General features: G+C 41.4%; 1 protein-coding gene across 5 annotated transcripts in view; it reads right to left on the reverse strand.

Moving 5' to 3' along the window:
- SCN8A (sodium voltage-gated channel alpha subunit 8) overlaps positions 1-21,346 on the reverse strand; it is a 218,581-nt gene that overhangs the window by 142,205 nt on the left and 55,030 nt on the right. For all 5 annotated transcript variants that reach the window (XM_030816524.1, XM_030816526.1, XM_030816527.1 and 2 more), the window contains exon 2: positions 4,225-4,554. In XM_030816524.1, coding sequence (XP_030672384.1) covers positions 4,225-4,500 — 276 coding nt within the window. In that variant the 5' untranslated portion in view covers positions 4,501-4,554. The remainder of the gene's footprint in view (positions 1-4,224; positions 4,555-21,346) is intronic.

Consider the following 21,346-nt stretch of genomic DNA (forward strand, 5'->3'; position numbering starts at 1 on the left):
AGAACGAAGTACCAAGAGACAAAGAAAATGTAAAGTAGCACTAAGAAGTCTGAGGCAATTCAAAGACAGGATGAATCAGATTGTTTGCAGAGACCAGCTGAAAAAGTCAGTGTGAAACCCAACAAGGACCTCAGATACTTATGACAGCCAAACCAGTACCAGCTGGAATAAATAACAGTATCTCAAAAATGTGGTGCACAACTTTTAGGGCCCTGTGTCCCTTGGGAGTGTGAAATCCAAGCTAAAACCAGAACTTTACTAATAGAAAACTAGTTCTCTCTTACCCACTCGGAGAAAGGGGGTAGGAAATGAGAAACAAGTTTTTGTGAGAGTCACAAAGACAATCAGTTAGAAAACGAGACCTATGAGGAAAGATAAAGGATTCCACTGGTACCATTTAGCAAAGAAAAGAGATCCTATTTTGCCAAGAATTATTTAAGGCAGCCCCTGAGGAGCAAACGGAAAGGAATGTCCTCTTAAAGTCATTTCTACCCTTACGACTTTTTGATTTGTGGGTTAATTCCCAGTGTGCTTCCTTGTAGAAGAGATCTTGCTAATTTAGTACAAGGCCTAGTTAGCAAGAAGTGAAGGGGTTAAGATATGCTATTCTGGCATATTGACTAAGTAAAAGACATTTGTAAAACAGCAGGTGCAAAAAGATCACTCTGACCTTCTTGTTGTTTCTTAAGAACGGAAGATGAAATTCCTGTGTGGCAGACACTCCCTGAACCTGAAGGAAAGGCAACATCCTTATCTTCAAAGGTGAGAAGGTGAGACCAAGAGAATACTGTACTGACCTTGTTGGAATAAGTCTTATCTTTTAAGCCTGCCCACATAATTTAGTTGCTTCTTCACAATTTACTATTTTTTGTCCAATCCAGTATATAAATAACTGACTCTGCTTCTTTAGGTCTTCATTTCTTTCTTTTTTTCTTTTTTGAGACAGACTCTCACTCTGTCACCCAGGCTGGAGTGCAGTAGCACAATCTTGGCTGACTGCAACTTCCACCTCCTGGGTTCAAGCGATTCTCCTGCCTCAGTCTCCTGAGTAGCTGGGATTACAGGCCCGTGCCACCACACCCAGCTAATTTTTGTATTTTCAATAGAGATGGGGTTTCACCATGTTGGTCAGGCTGGTCTCAAACTCTTGACCTTGTGATCCGCCCGCCTCGGCCTCCCAAAGTGCTGGGATTACAGGCGTGAGCCATTGCGCCCAGCCCACGGTCTTCATTTCTTCATGAGGGTTCCTGTGCTACATAAAGCAAGTATTATGCTTTTCTCCTGTTAATCTATGTTATGTCAATTTAATTCTCAGACCCAGCTGGGACCCTGGGGGAATGGAGGTGGAGTTTTCCCACCCCTATAGAAGTATCAGCACTGCTGGTAAAGATTTGCAAGTAAACTTGAGCAAGAATATTATTTTTAATCAAGTAAAATATCCTTCATTTAAAAGCACAATGAACATATCTAAAGTGCTAGCAATGTTCTTTCTTGACATGCTGTTAGTTTGTAATCATTATGCTATGCATTTATATTTTATGAGCTTTTCTGTATGGTGGTATATATTTTTTCAAGATTACCAAAATATTACTAAAGTTATCCTTTCCAGGAACAATTTACCCTTGTGATGAAGCCGAAGGCTGAAGTCAGAATTTCTACCATGAAGAATCAGTCTTCTAATGGAGCACCATCAAGAACAATTTGGCCTATCCAATGAATGACACCCATCAGGTCCAGAGACCCACTCTCTTTGGTAAATCCCCACTGTCAAGCCAGGCCACTGAAATCTGAGGCATTGGGAATGGAAAGAGGCTGTCTATTGGGCAGGAAGCAGGGAAAAAAGAGTATGCAAAAGAAAATTGGGCTCTAACAACTATTAGTTCTATATATTTTTTCATATCTCCTGTCAGGTTTAAGAAAATGGGAAATTAGAAATGAGATCATGTCCTTTGCAGGGACATGGATGGAGTTGGAAGCCATTATCCTCAGCAAACTAACACAGGAACAGAAAACCAAACACCACATGTTCTCACTTATAAGTGGGAGCCGAACCATGAGAACACATGGACACATGGGAGGGATCAACACCCATCGGGGCCTGTCAGAGGTAGGGAATGGGGGGAGGGAAAGCATCAGGAAGAATAGTTAATGGATGCCGGGCTTAATACCTAGGTGATGGGATGATCTGTGCAGCAAATCACCATGGCCCACGTTTACCTATATAACAAACCTGCACATCCTGCACATGTACCCCTGAACTTAAAATACAAGTTAAAGGAAAAAAAAAAAAGAAAAACTGGCCGGGCGCGGTGGCTCACGCTTGTAATCCCAGCACTTTGGGAGGCCGAGGCGGGTGGATCACGAGGTCAGGAGATCAAGACCAGGTGAAACCCCGTCTCTACTAAAAATACAAAAAATTAGCCGGGCGTGGTGGCGGGCGCCTGTAGTCCCAGCTACTGGGAGAGGCTGAGGCAGGAGAATGGCGTGAACCCGGGAGGCGGAGCTTGCAGTGAGCCGAGATCGCGCCACTGCACTCCAGCCTGGGTGACAGAGCGAGACTCCGTCTCAAAAAAAAAAAAAAAAAAAAAAAAGAAAAACTACAAAACAAAAAGAAAAGAAAATGAGAAATTAATTTGCATTTGAGTTGGAAAATAGTTTAGGTCCAGAGAGATGAAGTGTCTTGCTGAAAGTCACAAACTAGTTTTGAGAAGGTTTTTTTCTTCATTTATTTCCCCATAAATTATCTGTGGTAGCTTGGACAATACATTTACTAAAAAATAAAAATGTAAATAATAAGGCCAAGCGCGACGGCTCACACCTGTAATCCCAGCATTTTGGAAGGCTGAGGCGGGTGAATCACTTGAGGTCAGGAGTTTGAGACCAGCTTGGCCAACATGGTGAAACCCCATCTCTACTAAAAATACAAAAATTAGCCGAGTGTGGTGGTGCATGCACCTGTAGTCCCAGCTACTCAGGAGGCCGAGGCAGCAGAATCGCTTGAACCCAGGAGGCAGAGGTTGCAGTGAGCTGAGATCGCACCACTGCACTCCTGTCAGGGCAACAGTGCGAGACTCTGTCTCAAAAAAAAAAAAACAAAAAAAAAAACAAAGTAAATAATAAACAATAAACATGGTAAATTATGGTAGAATCAGGATTTCTTACTTCCAATCTACTGTTCTTTACATCATATCATTTTGTTCATTAAACTTTCTAGATTTACCAGTGAAAGAATAGACTAATGGTTCCACTTTTTTCTATTACGTAGCTGCTCTGAGCCTGTAGTCCCAGCTACGCAGGAGGCTGAGGCAGGAGAATTGCTTGAAACCAGGAGGCGGAGGTTGCAGTGAGCTGAGATTGTGCCACTGCACTCCAGTCTGGGCGACAGAGCAAGACTCCATCTCAAAAAAAAAAAAAGATCTGCCAAATGAGGGGTTCCCTAAAACGGTGTCTGATGCCAGTCCTCAAGATTCAATTATTTAGCTGGTGGATCACCCAGGAGGCTGTTTCTCTACTTGTTGCCTTGTTTCAGAGGATAATCATAAGAAAGTAGCTCAAGATTTAGTCAAATATTTGTTCAGGAAGTTTGAAACTCTTGGCCAAATGAAGACTGGTAGTTCTTTCACCTGAGCTCCCTACCTGCAGGAATAACAGAATTGACTCTACTGCAAGAATCAGTGCTGGAACAATCAATCCAGACAACTGTGTAACAGGGCCAATGACCTGGGTCTATCCTCATTGGCTGTTTGCTTTACTCAGTTTTATTCCTGTCCCCAGCAGCTATGCTCTAATGTCACAACGGGGGCTACAGAAGAGAGCAAATACACCATCTCCACCACACTACTCTACTGGTGTCACAATAGTAACATCATCTTTATATTAAAGATAGAATTTTGAATGTGTGTTTGAGAGAGGGAGGCTGTACTATCTTTTACTATCCCATCTTTTAAAGAATGTTTTAAATAGTCCCATTTCATTTACATCCTCTTTTTCTGATCTGGCCTGGAGCCAAAATCAGAAGTCTTATTAATAGAGTTGACAAGTGCCAAGACCACAAATGACCCTTAGTAGCAATTAAAATGAAAAAGAATCCCCATAAGCCAGAACTGAAACAAAAGGTTAACTACTTATCCAAACTTTGGCAAAGAGACACAGTTCTTTCTCCCCCATCTCCCTAAGCCTGTTAGGAAACGGGTATCTGCAGCTGCTCCTCCTCCTCCAACTCACTTTCTGCGTCAAATAGTATGGGTCAAAGTCCTCCAGGGGAACTGCAACCAGGCCTTGGGGGATGTCCCCGTAGATGAAAGGCAAACTCTTCCCTGCTTCCAGGTCGCTGTTTGGCTTGGGCTTGCTGTCCTCATCGTCCTCCCGATGACTGCCATCCGCCTTTGGTGGTTTCTTGAGCTTGCTCTCGGCAATGCGCCTCTCAATGTTTGCCAGCGACTCAGGGGTGAAAGGCTTGAAACTATCAGGGCCTGGTGGTGCAAGCAGCCGCGCTGCCATCTTCTCATCCTGCAGCAGCTTCGTTAGTTATGCTGCGTCCAGGACAGGTCAGCTCTGGAAGAACAGCAACACAGACAGCATTAATCAATCACTGCTCTAAAAAGAGGCCAGACTAAACCATCTCACTCTCAACCTTAATTCACAACCTTTGCATAAAAACACATAGTTTCTTCCATGACATGCTTATTTTTCTTTTCAGGAAATCTGTGGCATGGACTGATCTGCCAAGAGAGATCAAAGATCAGGAGTCTCCTGAATTGCTAGTATTTATTATATTCACTTAGATGCAACTCACTATTAGGAACCACATACAACAAAAAGGATATATTCTATTCCCGCAAGGAACTTCTATTCTAAACAAACAAGGAATATGTAACGTTACCCAGGGGCATATATTAGCTGTGAAGTCCTTATAGTTCAAGTCACCTTCCTTTCCTAAAGCTCCACTCCCCAAAGAAAAACTCTTCCTTTCAAGGGCAAGATGAGGATAAATTGTCATTCTTCTCAAATTTCAGTTTCTGAAAACAAAATAAACCCTTCAAACTTTGGAGACACAAAATATAGATGAAATCGCTTCCATCTGCTTTAGTTCTTCCATTTCAAGTTATTTTTCAATCATCAAGTTGTGTAAAATCCATCCAGCATAAAAGTCCAAAAGTATCTTCTTCAACGATCAAGCTCAGAGGGCAGATACTGTTCTACGTGCCGCCAGCTTAGCAACTAGAAAAAGCAAATGGGAGTGGAATCCTAGAGAACTTCCTCTGATGCAACAGCACTGCAGCACTGCAGGCTGAGCAGCAGCAGAAGGGGCTGCGTGTGACTCCTGACAGGGGCTCAAACCAGGAAGGACGGAGACGTGAGAACAGTCGCAAACAAAAATTCCCTTCTAAAAGGAAAACTGAAGTAATGTCTTATGAGAGCCAATGATTTCTAAGCATGGTATTTGAAAAGCCCATTTTCCATTTATGTTTGTAAGAGTCCTGGATTATTTAAACACATGCAGTAAAATGGAGGAATGAATCCCTGGTTTCAAAAGCGGCAGTATTCAGTTTCAGGCACAAAATGACCTGAGCAGGTAAGTTTACTGTGAAAGGCTTAGGGCTTTGCTGGCAGTTCACTGGGTGCTCATGGTACTGCTTTTTTCTCTTTAGTTTCGTGAACATCGTAAGAACAATCCAGGAATTTTTTTTTAAGGCTAAAGATTGTTCTTTCCCCTCTTGCTTAGCCCTCAAGGTCCACTTCAAGCCAACTAAACCTTGAGGCTCCTCAAGAGAACAGTAGTAGAGTTAACTCTAAATAAGTTGGGAATGAGATACCCAAGAGCTCCTTCCACAAATCCACTTGCTGAGATTCCAGATCTCTGGAGCAGTGGTGATTGCTAAGTGTTGCAAGACAGTGTGTAGTGTCTGCATGAGGGCCGGTCAGCTCGCTCACTCACAGCAGGGGGCTAAAGAGGCCATAACCACAAGTTTGCCCCACATAGACCAGCTGGCTTCACGCTGCGCAAAAAAACACCACCATACTACAGGCAGTGGGGTCAGAGAAATCATTTCCATGTAGGAATTATCTAAGGATTTCAGAGCTGTAAGGGGTTTACAAATGTAGTCCATTTGATTTTGATGCAGAAAGGTGGGGTCCTAAGACATCAGACAACTTGCCCTGAGTCACAGGGCCAGGATAAAAATCACAACCAAAATGCTCTGGTGCCCCATCTCAGAACTTCTTTCATTATAATAAATATCAGTTATCTATGCTCCTTTCCTATCTCCCACTACTCCCTAACAGGAATAGTTTCGTTTAGTAAGTAAATCATATAGATGTTATGGCTTTACTGATCTAAGACTAGTTACAATGCTTTCCCCAACCTAAAATTCCTTTTCCTTCATTCTTCTCCTACCCATCCTTGCATTGCCCCCCAATAAATCCCTGCTCCTCCACAGTCTTCCCACCAACTCAGCCTTGACTAATTATTTCCCTTTCTACACTCCTACAGCACCACGACCTTAGCTAACATTTATCACATATGTTTCAAGCATTATTCCAAGCACCTTGCTTGTATTAACTCCTTCAATCTCCAGAGCAGCATATGAGGCAGATACTATTATCACCACTTAACAGATAAAGAAACAGAGTCAGAGAAAACTAATGTAGCTTGCCCAAAGTTATGCAGCCAGAAGAAGATTTGAAACACACTACATAAACTTGTTTTGGCACTTAATCATTGCTGAATTGTACCTTTTAGAGAATAAATTCCCAGAGGTCTTAAACTTCTTTTATGTCCCTTTCACAGTGAATAAGATTATACCTGAAACCCATGAGACCAAATACATGAAGACTCCTTGGCTCCTACATTCACGCTTATTCTCAATCCTAGGTCACTCTCTGTTCCTACGCAGAGGAACAGAGAGTAAGTCACTGAAGATGCTGACAAATTCTTGTGATCTAATTGCAGGCACTGGGTTCTTCACAGCAGCCCAGGGCTAAGTTCTCTGTCTTTGCTTTCAGATCCTGTTTCTTCCTGTCTTCTCCAAGACTGTGTCCTCTCAATTACCCCTGCTCTCCATCCCATCTTCAATTGTACCTTTTCCTATATCTTCTCCCTTTACATCTCCACCCCCACTCTCTTTGTTTGGCTTAAGTGACACTATGTTACCCTGGTTGAACTACAGCTGCAGTCTCCTCTTCCTCATCAACTCTTCCTTCTCTAAGGGCTGGCCTTCTGAAATCTCTCTGTTACAGTCTTTTAGGGATCTCATTTATTCAAAATAATTTGTACATTGGTAATTTTCAGATTTCTCTCACTGGCCCTGATTGTTCTCCTGAGTCCCACAGTTGTCTCTAGGGGTCTGCTATGACTTTCAAACTAAAGCATTTAAAAACTACTCATCTTACTCCAAAACTGATTCCTCTTCCTGGCTTTCTTATTTCTGGACCAGCCATCCGGCATGGAATCTCAGTCATCTCTGCCAAGTTCCCTTTTGCTATCCATACCCAACCAGTCACCAGCCTTTCCAATTGCTCCTCCTTCAGAGCTTCCATTTTCAATAGTATTGCCCTAATTCAGGTCCTACTGCAATAGTCTCCCCACCAGTGGACCGGCCCTCAGTCCACCAGGCATATTTCCAAGGATCCATTTCCCTGAAAATCTGCTTTCATTAAGTCATTTCCCTCCCTCAAACTTAGCAGAGTTATAGGACAGATTCCAAATTTCTGCCATTTCACTGCCACTCAAGGCATTCTACAACCGTATGCATCATAAACATTCTCTTCTATGGCTTCTCTGCAAGAACACCTGCGCTGGTAACTGTATTCTGAGTTTTAAATTTTTTGAAGGTATAATACAATAAAGTACGCAAACCTTAAGTGCACAGCTTATTTTGTACATATGTATATGCCTGTGTAACCACCACTGAAATCAAGATGTAGAACATTTATTTCCAGCATCCCAGACAGCTCTCATGAGCCATCAATAACCACTCCCGGCAAAAGCTATTCTGACAGTTATCACCATATATTAGTTTTGCTTCTACCTGAACCTCATGTAAGTAGAATATAAACATACTCTTTGGGTTCTCGCTTCTTTCACCCAACACTATTTCTGTGAAATTCATCTTCTTACATGTGTAGCAGTAGTTCATTCTGCATAGTATTCCATGTATGAATGTAGTACAATTTATCCATTCTACCTTGATGGGCATCTAAGTTGTTTATAGTTTTAAGCTATTATGAATAAAAGCTGCTAAGAGCCTTCTTGTAGGTGTCTTTTGGTAGCCATACCTTTATTTCTTTTTGGCATATAGCTAGGAGTGGAATGCTGGGTCAGAGAATGGCAGATATTTAGCTTTAGTAATAGTCCTACAAGCAATATAAGAGGGTTCCAGTTGTTCCAAATCCTCATCAACACTTGGAATGACAGTCTTCTGAATTTTACCCACTCTGGTGGGTATAGCAGCATCTCATATTTTTTTAAAAAGTAATTTATTGGGATGAAATTTACATAACATAAAATTAACCACTTCAAGGTGAACAACTCAGTGGCAGTTAGTACACTCACACTACCACTGTTACCTAGTTCCAAAACATAAGCAGTTTCTCTCCATTCCCAACCTTCAGCCTCCACCCCTTGCCACCAGCTCCTAGTAAATATCAGTCTTCATTCTGTCTCTACTGATTTATCTATTCTACACATTTCATATAAATGGACTCACACAATATGTGAGCTTTTGTGTCTGACTTCTTTCACTTAGCATAGTGTTCTCAAGGTTCATCCATAATGTAGCATGTATCAGTACTTCATTCCTTTCTATGGTATTTCATGCAGGGTACAGAATCAACGTACAAAAATCAGTAGCATTTCTATACATCCACAACAAACTAGCAGAAAAAGATATCAAGAAAGCAATCCCAATTATAACAGTCACCAAAAAATAATAATAATAAGACCTAGGAATAAATTTAACCAGGAAGGTGAAAGATCTCCCCAGGAAAATTATAAAACACTGATGAAAAATCAAAGATCACGAAAAAAAAGTGGAAAGACATCCCATGTTCATGAACTGGAAGAATTAATATTGTAAAATAACCATACTACCAAAAGCCATCTATAGGTTCAATACAATCCTTATCAAAATACCAATGAAATTATTCACAGAAATAGAAAAAACAATCCTAAAATTTCTATGGAACCACAAAAGACCTTGAAAAGCCAAAGTAATCCTGAGCAAAAGGAACAAAGCTGGAGTTATCACACTATTGGATTTCAAAATATACTACAAAGATACAGTATCTAAAACAACATGGTATTAGCATAAAAAGACACATAGACCAATGGAAAAGAATAGAGAACACAGAATTAAATCCACATATTAATAGCCAACTGAGTTTTGACAAAGGCACCAAGAACATTCATTGGGGAGGGATAATTTCTTCAATAAATGGTGCTGGGAAAACTGGATAACCATATGCAGAAGAATGAAACTGGAACCCTATCTCTCACCACATACAAAAATCAACTCAAAATGAATTAAAGACTTACATGTGAGTATGAAACTACTAGAAGAAAACATAGGAGAAACACTTCAGGACATTGGTCTGGGCAAAGATTTTATGGAGAAGACCTCAAAAGCACAGGAAACACAAGCAAAAACAGACAAATGGGATTATATCAAACTAAAAAGCTTCTGCACAGCAAAGGAAACAATCAGCAGAGTGAGGAGACAACCAGTAGAATGGGAGAAAATACTTGTGACAAGGGATTAATATCCAGAATATATAAGGAACTCAAACAACAGCAAAAGACTAAATAATTCAATTAAAACATGGGCAAATAAACTGAATAGGCATCTCTCAAAACAAGACATACAAATGTCCAAAAAGTATACGTAAAAATGCTCATCACTTATCATCACGGAAACGCAAAACAAAACCACCATGAGATACCGTCTCATCCCAGTTAAAATAGCTATTATTACAAAAACAAAGTATAATGAATGCTGACAAGGGTGCAGAGAAAGGGCAACTCTTTTTTTCTTCTTTTTTTTTATTGTACTTTAAGTTCTAGGGTACATGTGCACAACGTGCAGATTTGTTACATATGTATACATGTGCCATGTTGGTGTGCTGCACCCATTAACTCGTCATTTACATTAGGTATATCTCCTAATGCTATCCCTCCCCGCTCCCCACACCCCACAACAGGCCCCGGTGTGTGATGTTCCCCTTCCTGTGAGAAAGGGGAACTCTTATACACTGTTGGTGGGAATGTGAATTTGTACAACCATCATGGAAAGCAGTATGGAGGTGCCTCAAAAAAATAAAAATAGATCTACCATATGATCCAACAATCCCATTACTGGGTATATAACTGAAGGAAAGAAAATCAGTACGTCAAAGAGATATCCACACTCCCACGTGTATTGCAGCACCATTCATAATAAATAAGATATGGAATCAACCTAAGCGTCCATCAACAAAGGAATGGATAACAAAAATGTGGTATATATACATAACGGAATACTATTTAGCCATTAAAAATGAACAAAATTCTGTCACTCGTGGCATGAATAAGATTGGAGGAGATTACGTTAAATGTAATAAGCCAGGGACAGAAAGAGAAATACAACATTCTCACTCATATGTGGAAGCCTAAACATTGATCTGATAGAAGTAGAGAGTACAATAGTGGTTACTAGAGTCAGGGAAGGATAGCAGAGAGGGACGGATAGCCAAAAGTTGGTTAATGGATACAGAAGTATAGCTAGCTAGAAGGAATAAGTTCTAGTGTTCTATACTACTAAAGGGTGACTGTAATTAACAACAACTTACTGTATATTTTTAAATCGCTAGAAAAGTGGATTTTGAATGTTCCTAATACAAAGAAATGATAAATATTTGAGATGGATATGCCAATTACCCTAATCATTACACACATTGTATACATGTATCAAAATATCACACTGTATCACATATTATGTGCCAATTAAAAACAACAATAAAACCAAAAAAACCCCAAAATATATATCCCAAAAATATATATACCACAATTTGTTTACACATTCATCTGTTGGTGGACATTGAATTCTTTCTACCTTTCAACTACTATGAACAGTGCACACACATGTACTTGTTTTAGTACCTATTTTCAATTCCTTTGAGTCTATACCTAGGTGTGGAATTGGTAATTCTACACTTAACTTTTTTGAGGAACTGCCAAACTGTTTTCCTGAACTATTTTGCATTTTGTGGCTGAACCATTTTGTATCCTCAACAGCAATATAAGAAGGTTACAATTTCTCCATATCCTTGTCAACACTTTATTTTCCCTTTTCTTATCTTTTTTTTTTAATTGCTGCCATCCTAATGGGTATAAAGTGGTACCTCACTGTGGTTTTGATTTGTACTTCCCTAATGATACTGATGCATTTTCTCATGTGTTTGTTGGCTCACTCTTGTCTAAATTTGTATTTGTCTGATGATATTGAGCACTCTCTCATAGGTTGATTGGCCATTTAGACATCCTCCTTTGTGAAGTGCTGATTTAAGTCTTTGCTCACTTTTTCCTATTGGGTTAAACTGCATTTTTCTTACTAGTTTGTAAGAGTTATTTGTATATTCTCCATTGAAGTCATTTGTCAGATATAATATTTCAAATATTTCCTCTCTTTCACCTGTCTTAATGGTGTCATTTGATAAACTGTAGTTAATTTTATTGAAATCCAATCTATCAGTCTTTTCCTTCATGTTAGTACTTTTTTGTTCTAAGAAATCTGCGCCTATTCCAAGGCCATGTAGGTATTCTCCTTTGTTTTACAATCTTTATTATTTTACCTTTCTCATTTAGTTTTGAAAACCATATGAACTGATTTTCATATATGGTGTGAAGTGGAGAACAAGGTTCATTTTTTTCCTATGGTTACATAATTGACCCGGCATCACTTAATAAAATGTCTGGTCACTGTTACTTTCACTGACTCCTAAAAATATTTTCATTTCCTTATTTTAGACCTCCTGACATCCTTCTTTCTTACCTAAGTTCTATTCATCCATTAAAACAAGCTTAAATGTCTTCTGTTTCTGAGGAAGTTATCTTGCACAGTAACAAACTTGTTAGATTTAGAAGGAACTTAGAGACCACCTAGTTCAATTTGCCTCATCCATAAGTTACATAAGAGAGGCTGAATTGTCTAACTGCCAATTAGTGACAGATGCAAAGCTATGACCCACATTTCTTGGCTTCCAATATAATGCTCTTTTCACTAAAACACCCAATCTCTAAGTCAATGACCTTATCTATCATATCACTACTACATCATTCTGCATCTTCCTGCACTGCTAAAGATGACACAGGCAGCCCAGATGATAAAGGAACAACAAAAGCAACTATTGGCTCCGGCAGTTCTAAAAGAGATTGAACTAGACTCAAAGATACGGACAAACAAATGGGTAGGGCTCTCTTCTTTTGGTTGTCCAGGAGGATTAAGACCTTAAAATGCAACCAGCCACAGTGACTCATGCCTGTAATCCTAGTGCTTTGGGAGGCTTAGATGGGAAGATCGCTTGAGGCCAGAAGTTTGATGCCAGCCTGGGCAACACAGGAAGACACTATCTCTACAAAAAGTAAAACAATTTATCTGGGTCCCTCTGGTGGTCCCAGCTGCTGGGAAGGCTGAGATGGGAGGATCACTTGAGCCCAGGAGTTAGAAGCTATAGTGAAACATGATGGTGCCACTGCACTAGAGCCTGGGTGACACAACTCTTGTGTCTAAACCTGTCTCTAAAAAAGAAAAAAAAAGACCTTAACACTGCCAACTGTGGCCTGAAAACAAACAAAGAATCCAAATTAAGGGACACAGCATGAAAGAGGAAAAGAAAACCAGTATTGAAACGCGGTTATAACAGGAATGAAAGGAAGAGAAGTCATCTAGGAGGGGCTGTTAAAGCAAACACTCCAGGGCCAGGTGCGGTAGCTCATGCCTTACAAAGTGCTGTAATCCCAGCACTTTGGGAGGCTGAGCCAGGCAGATCACTTGAGGCCAGGAGTTCGAAACCAGCCTGGCCAACACAGCAAAAACCCATCTGTACTAAATATACAAAAATTAGCCGGGCGTGGTGTACATGCCTGTAATCCAAACTACTTGGGTAGCTAAAGCACCAGAATCGCTTGAACCCGGGAGGTGGAGGTTGCAGTGAGCTGAGATCATGCTACTGCACTCCAGCCTGGGTGACAGAGTGAGTCTCTGTCTCAATAAATAAATAAATAAAGCAAACACTTTATGCTAGAACACACAAAAAAATATGTTGGGAGGAAGATCAAATAAAAGGTAGCAAGTAGCATTAAGGTCTTGTCTCAGGCTGGGTGCAGTGGCTCACACTTGCAATCTCAGCACTTCGAGAGGCCAAAGCAGGAAGACTGCTTGAGGCCAGGAGTTCGAGACCAGCCTGGTCAACTATAGTGAGACCCCATATCTACAAAAGATTTAAGGGGAAAATAAAAAAGATCTTGTCTCATACTTGAAAAAAAACAAACTTGGAGGACTCACATTTCCTGATATCAAAACTTATTGCAAATCTATAGTAATCAAAACAATGTGGTACTGGCATAAAGACAGACATATAGACTAATGGAATAGATTAAAGAGCCCAGAAATAAACCCTCACATATATGGTCAAATGATTTTTCACAAGGGTACCAAGACCATTCGATGGGGAAAACAATCTTTTTAACAAATGTTGCTGGCAAAACTGGATATTCACTTGCAAGAGAACGAAGTTGGATCCTTACCTTATACCATACACAAAAATTAACTCAAAATGGATCAAAGACCTAAATGTCAGAGCTAAAACTATAAAACTCTTAGAAGAAAATATAGAGGAAAAGATTCATAACATTGGATCTGTCAATGATTTCTTAGACATGACACAAAAAGCATAGGCAATAAAAGAAAAAATAGATAAATGGAACTTTATCAAAATGAAAAACTTTTGTTGCTCAAAGGATACTATCAAGAGAGTGAAAGGGCAACTCAGAGAATGAGAGAAAATATTTGCAAATTATACCTGTGATAGAATTAATACCCAGAATATACAAAGAACTCCTAAAACTCAACAACAACAAAACCCAATTAAAAATAGACAAAAGACTTGAATAGACTCTTCTCCAAAACAGATATAAAGATGACCAATAAGCACATGAAAAGATGTTCAGCATCATTAATCATTAGGTAATGTGAATCAAAATCACAATTAGATACCACTTCATACCCATTAGGATGGCTAATATTAAAACACAAACAAAATTTCTTACCTAAAAACACATACACACAGAAAATAACAAGTATGGGTGAAGATGTTGAGAAATTCAGACTCTAGTGCACTGCTGGTGGTAAAGGAAAATGGTGCAGCTGCTACAGAAAACATTACTGCAGTTCCTCAAAAAAATTAAGCATAGGATTACCATAATATCCAGCAATTCCAAAAGAACTGAAAGCAGGAACTCAAAAAGATATTTGTACACACAAGTTCTTAGCAGCATTAGTCACAACTGCCAAAAGGTGGAAACAACCCAAATGTCTATGAATGGATAAACAAATGGATGAATGAATAAACAAAATGTGAAATACACATATAATGAAATATTTATGTAGCTTAAAAAGGCAAGAAATCCTGACACATGCTACAACATGGAGGAATCTTGAAAAAATGCTAGGTGAAATAAACAAGATACAAAAGGACAAATATTGTATGATTCCACTTATATGAGGTACCAAAAACAGTCAAACGCATAAAGACAGAAAGCAGAATAGGGGTAATCAGGGGCTGTGTGGGAATGAGAAGTTACTATGTAGTTGGTACAGACTTTCAGTTTGGGATGATCAAAAAGTTTATAAATGATCTCGGCTCACTGCAACCTCCGCCTCCCAGGTTCAAGCAATTCTCCTGTCTCAGCCTCCCGAGTAGCTGGGACTACAGGTGCCTGCCACCATGCCCAGCTAATTTTTGTATTTTTAGTAGAGACTCGGTTTCACCTTGTTGGTCAGGCTGGTCTCAAACTCCTGACCTCAGATGATCCACTCACTTCGGCCTCCCAAAGTGCTGGGATTACAGGCGTGAGCCACCTCACTTGGCCCAGTTTATATATTTAAAAATGGTTATGATGGTAAATGTTACAGATATTTTACTACAATTTTTTTTAAAAGAGAAAAAAATTTACTATGCCCCCCACCACAGGCCATAAATGATACTCTGATGAATAATAGCTCACTCCTGCCTTCAAAGGACCTTATAGTCTTCTGAGGTAGTAGACAAGTAAACAGGCAAAGTACAGTATGCTAAATCTTCCAATAAAGTAAAACAGGCTTTTACAGAATATACAAGCAAGACATCTAACCAAGTTTGGAGAGATCAAGGAAAGCTTCCTGGAGAAAGTAACATCTTAGCTAAAGCCCACAGATGGGCTGGTAGGGTGGGTTATGGGAAGAAAATGGGTAGAGCTTTGCAGGAAGAAGAAATAGCATATTTAAGAGACTATGGACAAGAGAGATCAAGCCACTTGGGTACTGCAAGCAGTTCAGTATAAGTGGATTTCAGAAAATCAGCTAACAGGTAAGCAGGTACCACATCAGGAACGCAAAGCCCTGCTCTCATGGGAAGGAGTTTTGCTTTTATTCTGAAGGCAATAAGGAGATATTGAAAGCTTTAAAGTAGAAAATGATTTGATCAAAGTTACATTTTAGGAAGGTTATTCTAGCTATAGTGTATAGAATGAGACGAGGGAGGAATAAGATCAGAGTGAGAAAGACCAGGAAGAAGACTGTTGTAGCAATTCCACTGAGAGATGACAGCCTAAGCCAGGTAGCAGCAGCAGGGATGATGTACTGGACAGTTCTGTTGACTAACTAAAAGAGGAAGGTAAGATATAAGAAAAATCAAGGAGGACACCCAAATCATGAGCAAAGGGATGAAAGGTAGTGAAATTCACTGAGACAAGGAATAAGATGTGATGCAGAGTGCTCAGGTTAAGATGATGACCACTTTTGAACATGCTGAGTCTGAGGTGCTTTGGTACCTCCAAATGGAGGCATCATATAGGCAGCAGGATATGTGCTTCTGAAGCTCAAAGGAATGATTTTTTTCTCATCCATACTTGCTATTTATTTAGTCTTCTTGTTTGGAACAAAAAGTCAAGAATTCACAGATACCACCAGCTAAGCACCTGTTTCAAGTGAAACATCAGCTTCAGCTTAAAAAATAGTTTCTTTATAATTAATTAAGTAGTAGCAGAAGACCCATGTCAGCTGCTTCTTTCTTCTCTGGAGAAGTTGGCAGGATAACTGCAATCCTAGGAGCTCTCAGTGTTGAATCTGGGAGGTGGAACAAAAAGAAAAGTGGCCTCTTCCAAATCATAGAGGTAATGTGTAGAGAAGAGATATTCACTGATATGGTTCAGCTGTGTCTCCACCCCATGTCGTGGGAATGACCAGGTGGGAGATAACTTGAATCATGGGGTTTCCCCCATACTGTTCTCATAGTAGTGAATAAGTCTCCTGAGATCTGATGGTTTTATCAGGGGTTTCTGCTTTTGCATCCTTTCATTTTCTCTTGCTGCTGCCATGTAAGAAGTGCCAGCCAGGCGCAGTGGCTCACGCCTGTAATCCCAGCACTTTGGGAGGCTGAGGTGGGTGGATCACGAGGTCAGGAGTTCAAGACCAGCCTGGCCAACATAGTGAAACCCCGTCTCTACTAAAAATATGAAAAATGAGCCAGGCATGGTAGCGGGTGCCTATAACTCCAGCTACTCAGGAAGCTGAGGCAGGAGAATCACTTGATCCCAGTGGGTGGAGGTTGCAGTGGGCCGAGATCTGTTGGGAGCAGGCCCCCCAAAATCTGGCCATAAACTGGCCCCAAAACTGGCCATAAACAAAATCTCTGCAGCACTGTGACATGTTTATGATGGCCATAAAGCCCATGCTGGAAGGCTGTGGGTTTACCGGAATGAGGGCAAGGAACACCTGGCCCAACCAGGGTGGGAAACTGCTTAAAGGCATTCTTAAACCACAAACAATAGCATGAGCGATCTGTGCCTTAAGGACATGCTCCTGCTGCAGTTAACTAGCCCAACCTATTCCTTTAATTCGGCCCTTCCCTTCATTTCCCATAAGGGATACTTTTAGTTAATTTAATATCTATAGAAACAATGCTAATGACTGGCTTGCTGTTAATAAATACGTGGGTAAATCTCTGCTCAGGGCTCTCAGCTCTAAAGGCTGTGAGAGCCCTGATTTCCCACTTCACACCTCTATATTTCTGTGTGTATGTCTTTAATTCCTCTAGCGCTGCCAGGTTAGGGTGTCCCCGACCGAGCTGGTCTTGGCAAGTGGTGCCCAATGTGGAGCGGCCCAGGTGTTCCTTGCCCTCATTCCGGTAAACCCACAACCTTCCAGCATGGGCTTTATGGCCATCATAAACATGTCACAGTGCTGCAGAGATTTTGTTTATGGCCAGTTTATGGCCAGATTTTGGGGGGCCTGCTCCCAACAAGATCACACCACTGCACTCCACTTTGGGCGACAGTGCAAGATTCTGTCACAAAAAAAAAAAAAAAAGAAGTGCCTTTTGCCTCCCGCCATGATTGTGAGGCCTCCTCAGCCATGTGGACCTGTAAGTCCAATTAAACCTCTTTTTCTTCCCAGTCTCGGGTATGTCTTTATCAGCAGCATGAAAACGGACTAATACAGTAAATTGGTACCAGTAGAGTGGGGCGTTGCTGAAAAGATACCCGAAAACATGGAAGCAACTTTGGAATTAGGTAACAGGCAGAGATGGGAGCAGTTTGGAGGGCTCAGAAGATAGGAAAATGTGGGAAAGTTTGGAACTTCCTAGAGATGTGTTGAATGGCTTTGACCAGAGAGGCCTGATGGTGATATGGACAATAAGGTCCAGGCTGAGGTGGTCTCAGACGGAGATGAGGAACCTGTTGGGAACTGGAGCAAAGGTGACTCTTGCTACATTTTCGCAAAGAGACTGGTGGCATTTTACCCTTGCCCTAGAGATCTGTGGAACTTTGAACTTGAGAGAGATGATTTAGGGTATCTGGCAGACGAAATTTCTAAGCAGCAAAGCATTCAAGAGGTGACTTGAATGCTGTTAAAGGCATTCAGTTTTATAAGGGAAGCCAAGTGTAAAAGTTTGGAAAATTTGCAGCCTGTCCATGTGATAGAAAAGAAAAACCCATTTTCTGAGGAGAAATACAAGCTGGCTGCAGAAATTTGCATAAGGAATCAGGAGCGAATGTTAATCTCCAAGACAATGGGGAAAATGTCTCCAGGGCATGTCAGAGGTCTTCATAGCAGCCCCTCCCATCACAGGCCCAGAGGCCTAGGAGAAAAACAATTTTGTGGGCTGGGCCCAGGGTCCCCAGGCTGTGTGCAGCCTAGGGACTTGGTGCCCTGCATCCCAGCCACTCCATCTGTGGCTGAGAGGGGCCAATGTAGAGCTCAGGCCAAGGCTTCAGAGGTTGCAAGCTCCAAGCCTTGGCAGCTTCCATGTGGTATTGAGCCTGCGAGGGCACAGAAGTCAAGAATTGGGGTTTGGGAACCTCTGCCTAGATTTAAGAAGATGTAAGGAAATGCCGGGATGCCCAGGCAGAAGTTTGCTGTGGGGCAGGATGCTTATGGAGAACCTCTGCTAGGGCAGTGTAGAGGGGAAATGTGGGGTTGGAGCCCTCAGACAGAGTCCCCACTGGGGCAATGCCTAGTGGAGCTGTGAGAAGGGGGCCACCATCCTCCAGACCCCAGAATGGTAGATCTACCGACCAGTTGCACTGTTCGCTTGGAAAAGACACAGACACACAATGCCAGCCTGTGAAAGCAGCTGGGAAGAAGGCGGTACACTGCAAAGCCACAAGGGTGGAGCTGCCCAAGACCACAGGAACCCACCTATTGCATCAGTGTGACCTGGACATGAGACCTGGAGTCAAAGATCATTTTGGACCTTTAAAATTTGACTGCCCTGCTGGATTTCAGACTTGCATGGGCCCTACATAACCCCTTCGTTTTGGTCAATTTTTCCCATTTGGAACAGCTGTATTTACCCAATACCTGTACCCCCACTGTATCTAGGAAGTAACTAGCTTGCTTTTGATTTTACAGGCTCATAGGCGGAAGGGACTTACCTCATCTCAGATGAGACTTTGGACTGTGGACTTTTGGGTTAATGCTGAAATGAGTTAAGACTTTGGGGGACTGTTGGGAAGGCATGATTGGTTTTGAAATGTGAGGACATGAGATTTGGAGGGGCCAGGGGTGGAATGATAAGGTTTAGCTGTGTCTCCACCCAAATCTCATCTTGAATTGTACTCCCATGATTCCCATGTGTTGTGGGAGGGACCTGGTGGGAGATAATTTGAATCATGGAGGCGGTTTCCCCCATACTGTTATTGTGGTAGAGAATAAGTCTCACGAGATCTAGTGGTTTTATCAGGGGTTTCCGCTTTTGCATCTTTTCATTTTCTCTTGTTGCTGCCATGTAAGAATTGCCTTTCGCCTCCTGCCATGATTCTGAGGCCTCCCCAGCCATATGGAACTGTGAGTCCAATTAAACCTCTTCTTCTTCCCAGTCTCAGGTACGTCTTTATCAGCAGTGTAAAAACGGACTAATACATCCACATTTCAAGAATAGCGAAAGTGGCTTAATAAAAGAAACAGGACTACCCACTCTAGGGGACTACACAGAGACACATTTACACACGAGGAGTGGTGGCACGCCTATAGTCCCAGCTACGCAGGAGGCTGAGGCAGGAGGGTTTCTTGAGGCCAGGAGTTTGAGACCTCAGTGTACCATGGTCACACCTGTGAATAACCACTGCTCTTCAGCCTTTGGGCAATATAGTGAGACTCTATCTTTTCCAAGTTCTGAGTTCAGAATTTTGTTTTTGAGATGAATGTAAAAGCACCTAAAGGTTATGAAAAAAATTTTTCCTGTGTTAAAGAACCTCGCCCAATCCTGTAGATGTACTTGGCCTCCCATGGGTCAGCGGCCCCCACCCCTCTCCTCCCCAGAGGCCAGTTTGCGGCAGCACACCTCATGCCGCCATCTTTGCTCCTCAAGGGAAAGATTTAATAGCAAGAAGCAAAAGAAGATAAGAAGCTTGGTATAGAACTATAGCTAGACTCTGAGGACTGCGAGACAGCTCTTTGCATGTTGATATATAGCTCATTTGGAATTAGCCAGAGGAGCAGCTCTGCACTGGGAGGAAGGTGGGTGGCTCTTATCATAGGAGAAGAGAAAAATGCAGCCAGATGGATGGTTTACACTGTCCCCACTCCCTGGGCTCCTCTTTTCTCCAATGACAACGAGATGCTACACTGCCAATTTTCTACTTTGTCACTTACAGATTTCACTTTGGAAAATCTATAACAGTTCTAGAAATTGAAATAAAAACAATTTTGTCAAAGCTTAGTTTTAATCATTTTAAACATTAAAAATTGCAGTCTTCAGCCTCCCTTGATAACATCAAGATCTGCTCTCCCTCCTACCAGGTCTCAGGGACCTCGTCAGCCTGGTGAATGTCTGCATCCATGTTAACGGGGAACTGCCCATACATTCATCTGTCTCCCTGGATTTCCACCTAGTGAGGCCACTTCTGAAGTTTTTCCTTCCTACGTCTCACTCCACCAAACTTACCCAAAGCTGAGCTATTTGCCTCTGATTCTCAAGAACTGGTCTCTTCCTAATCCTTTTGAGATAGTCACTCTTGGCTGACTTACATGTATGTCTTCCCCCAGAAACCCTTTGAAGGATCTGTTCATAGAATACTTTGACAGAGGTCTAGTGTGGATATAAATGTATGATTATCCATAAGTAACTATCAGGAGATACTTGTGAAGCACTCACACTTTGATTACTTGGATATTTTTTTTCCTTGAATTCAGAGATGGGGTCCCATTGTGTTGCCCAGGCTGGACTTAAACTCCTGGGCTCAAGCAATCCTCCTGCCTCAGCCTCCCAAGTGGCCGGGACTACAGGTGCATGCCACCAAGTTAGTACTTAGATATTTTAATCTAAAAACACTAAGAAAGATTCTTAAGAATGGATCCTATTTAATGAAGTCAATCCAATGATTATAATTATTATAAATGTATCCCAAAGCTTCTCTGAGCAAGTTCCATCAGTCCAAAATGAAGACAGGTTTCCACCTTGTATATACATCCATATAGCTACCAAGCTACTAGTATCTGCTTCCATCTCCCTGGCCCTACAGACACTACAACTCAAAGCTGTCCTCTATTTTACCTCCCCATTCCCCCATCACCTATTTTTTTCTTCAAATTTAACTTGCTTTCCATGTTTC

This window comes from Nomascus leucogenys, chromosome 8, assembly GCF_006542625.1.
Source record: "Nomascus leucogenys isolate Asia chromosome 8, Asia_NLE_v1, whole genome shotgun sequence".
Taxonomy (NCBI): domain Eukaryota; kingdom Metazoa; phylum Chordata; class Mammalia; order Primates; family Hylobatidae; genus Nomascus; species Nomascus leucogenys.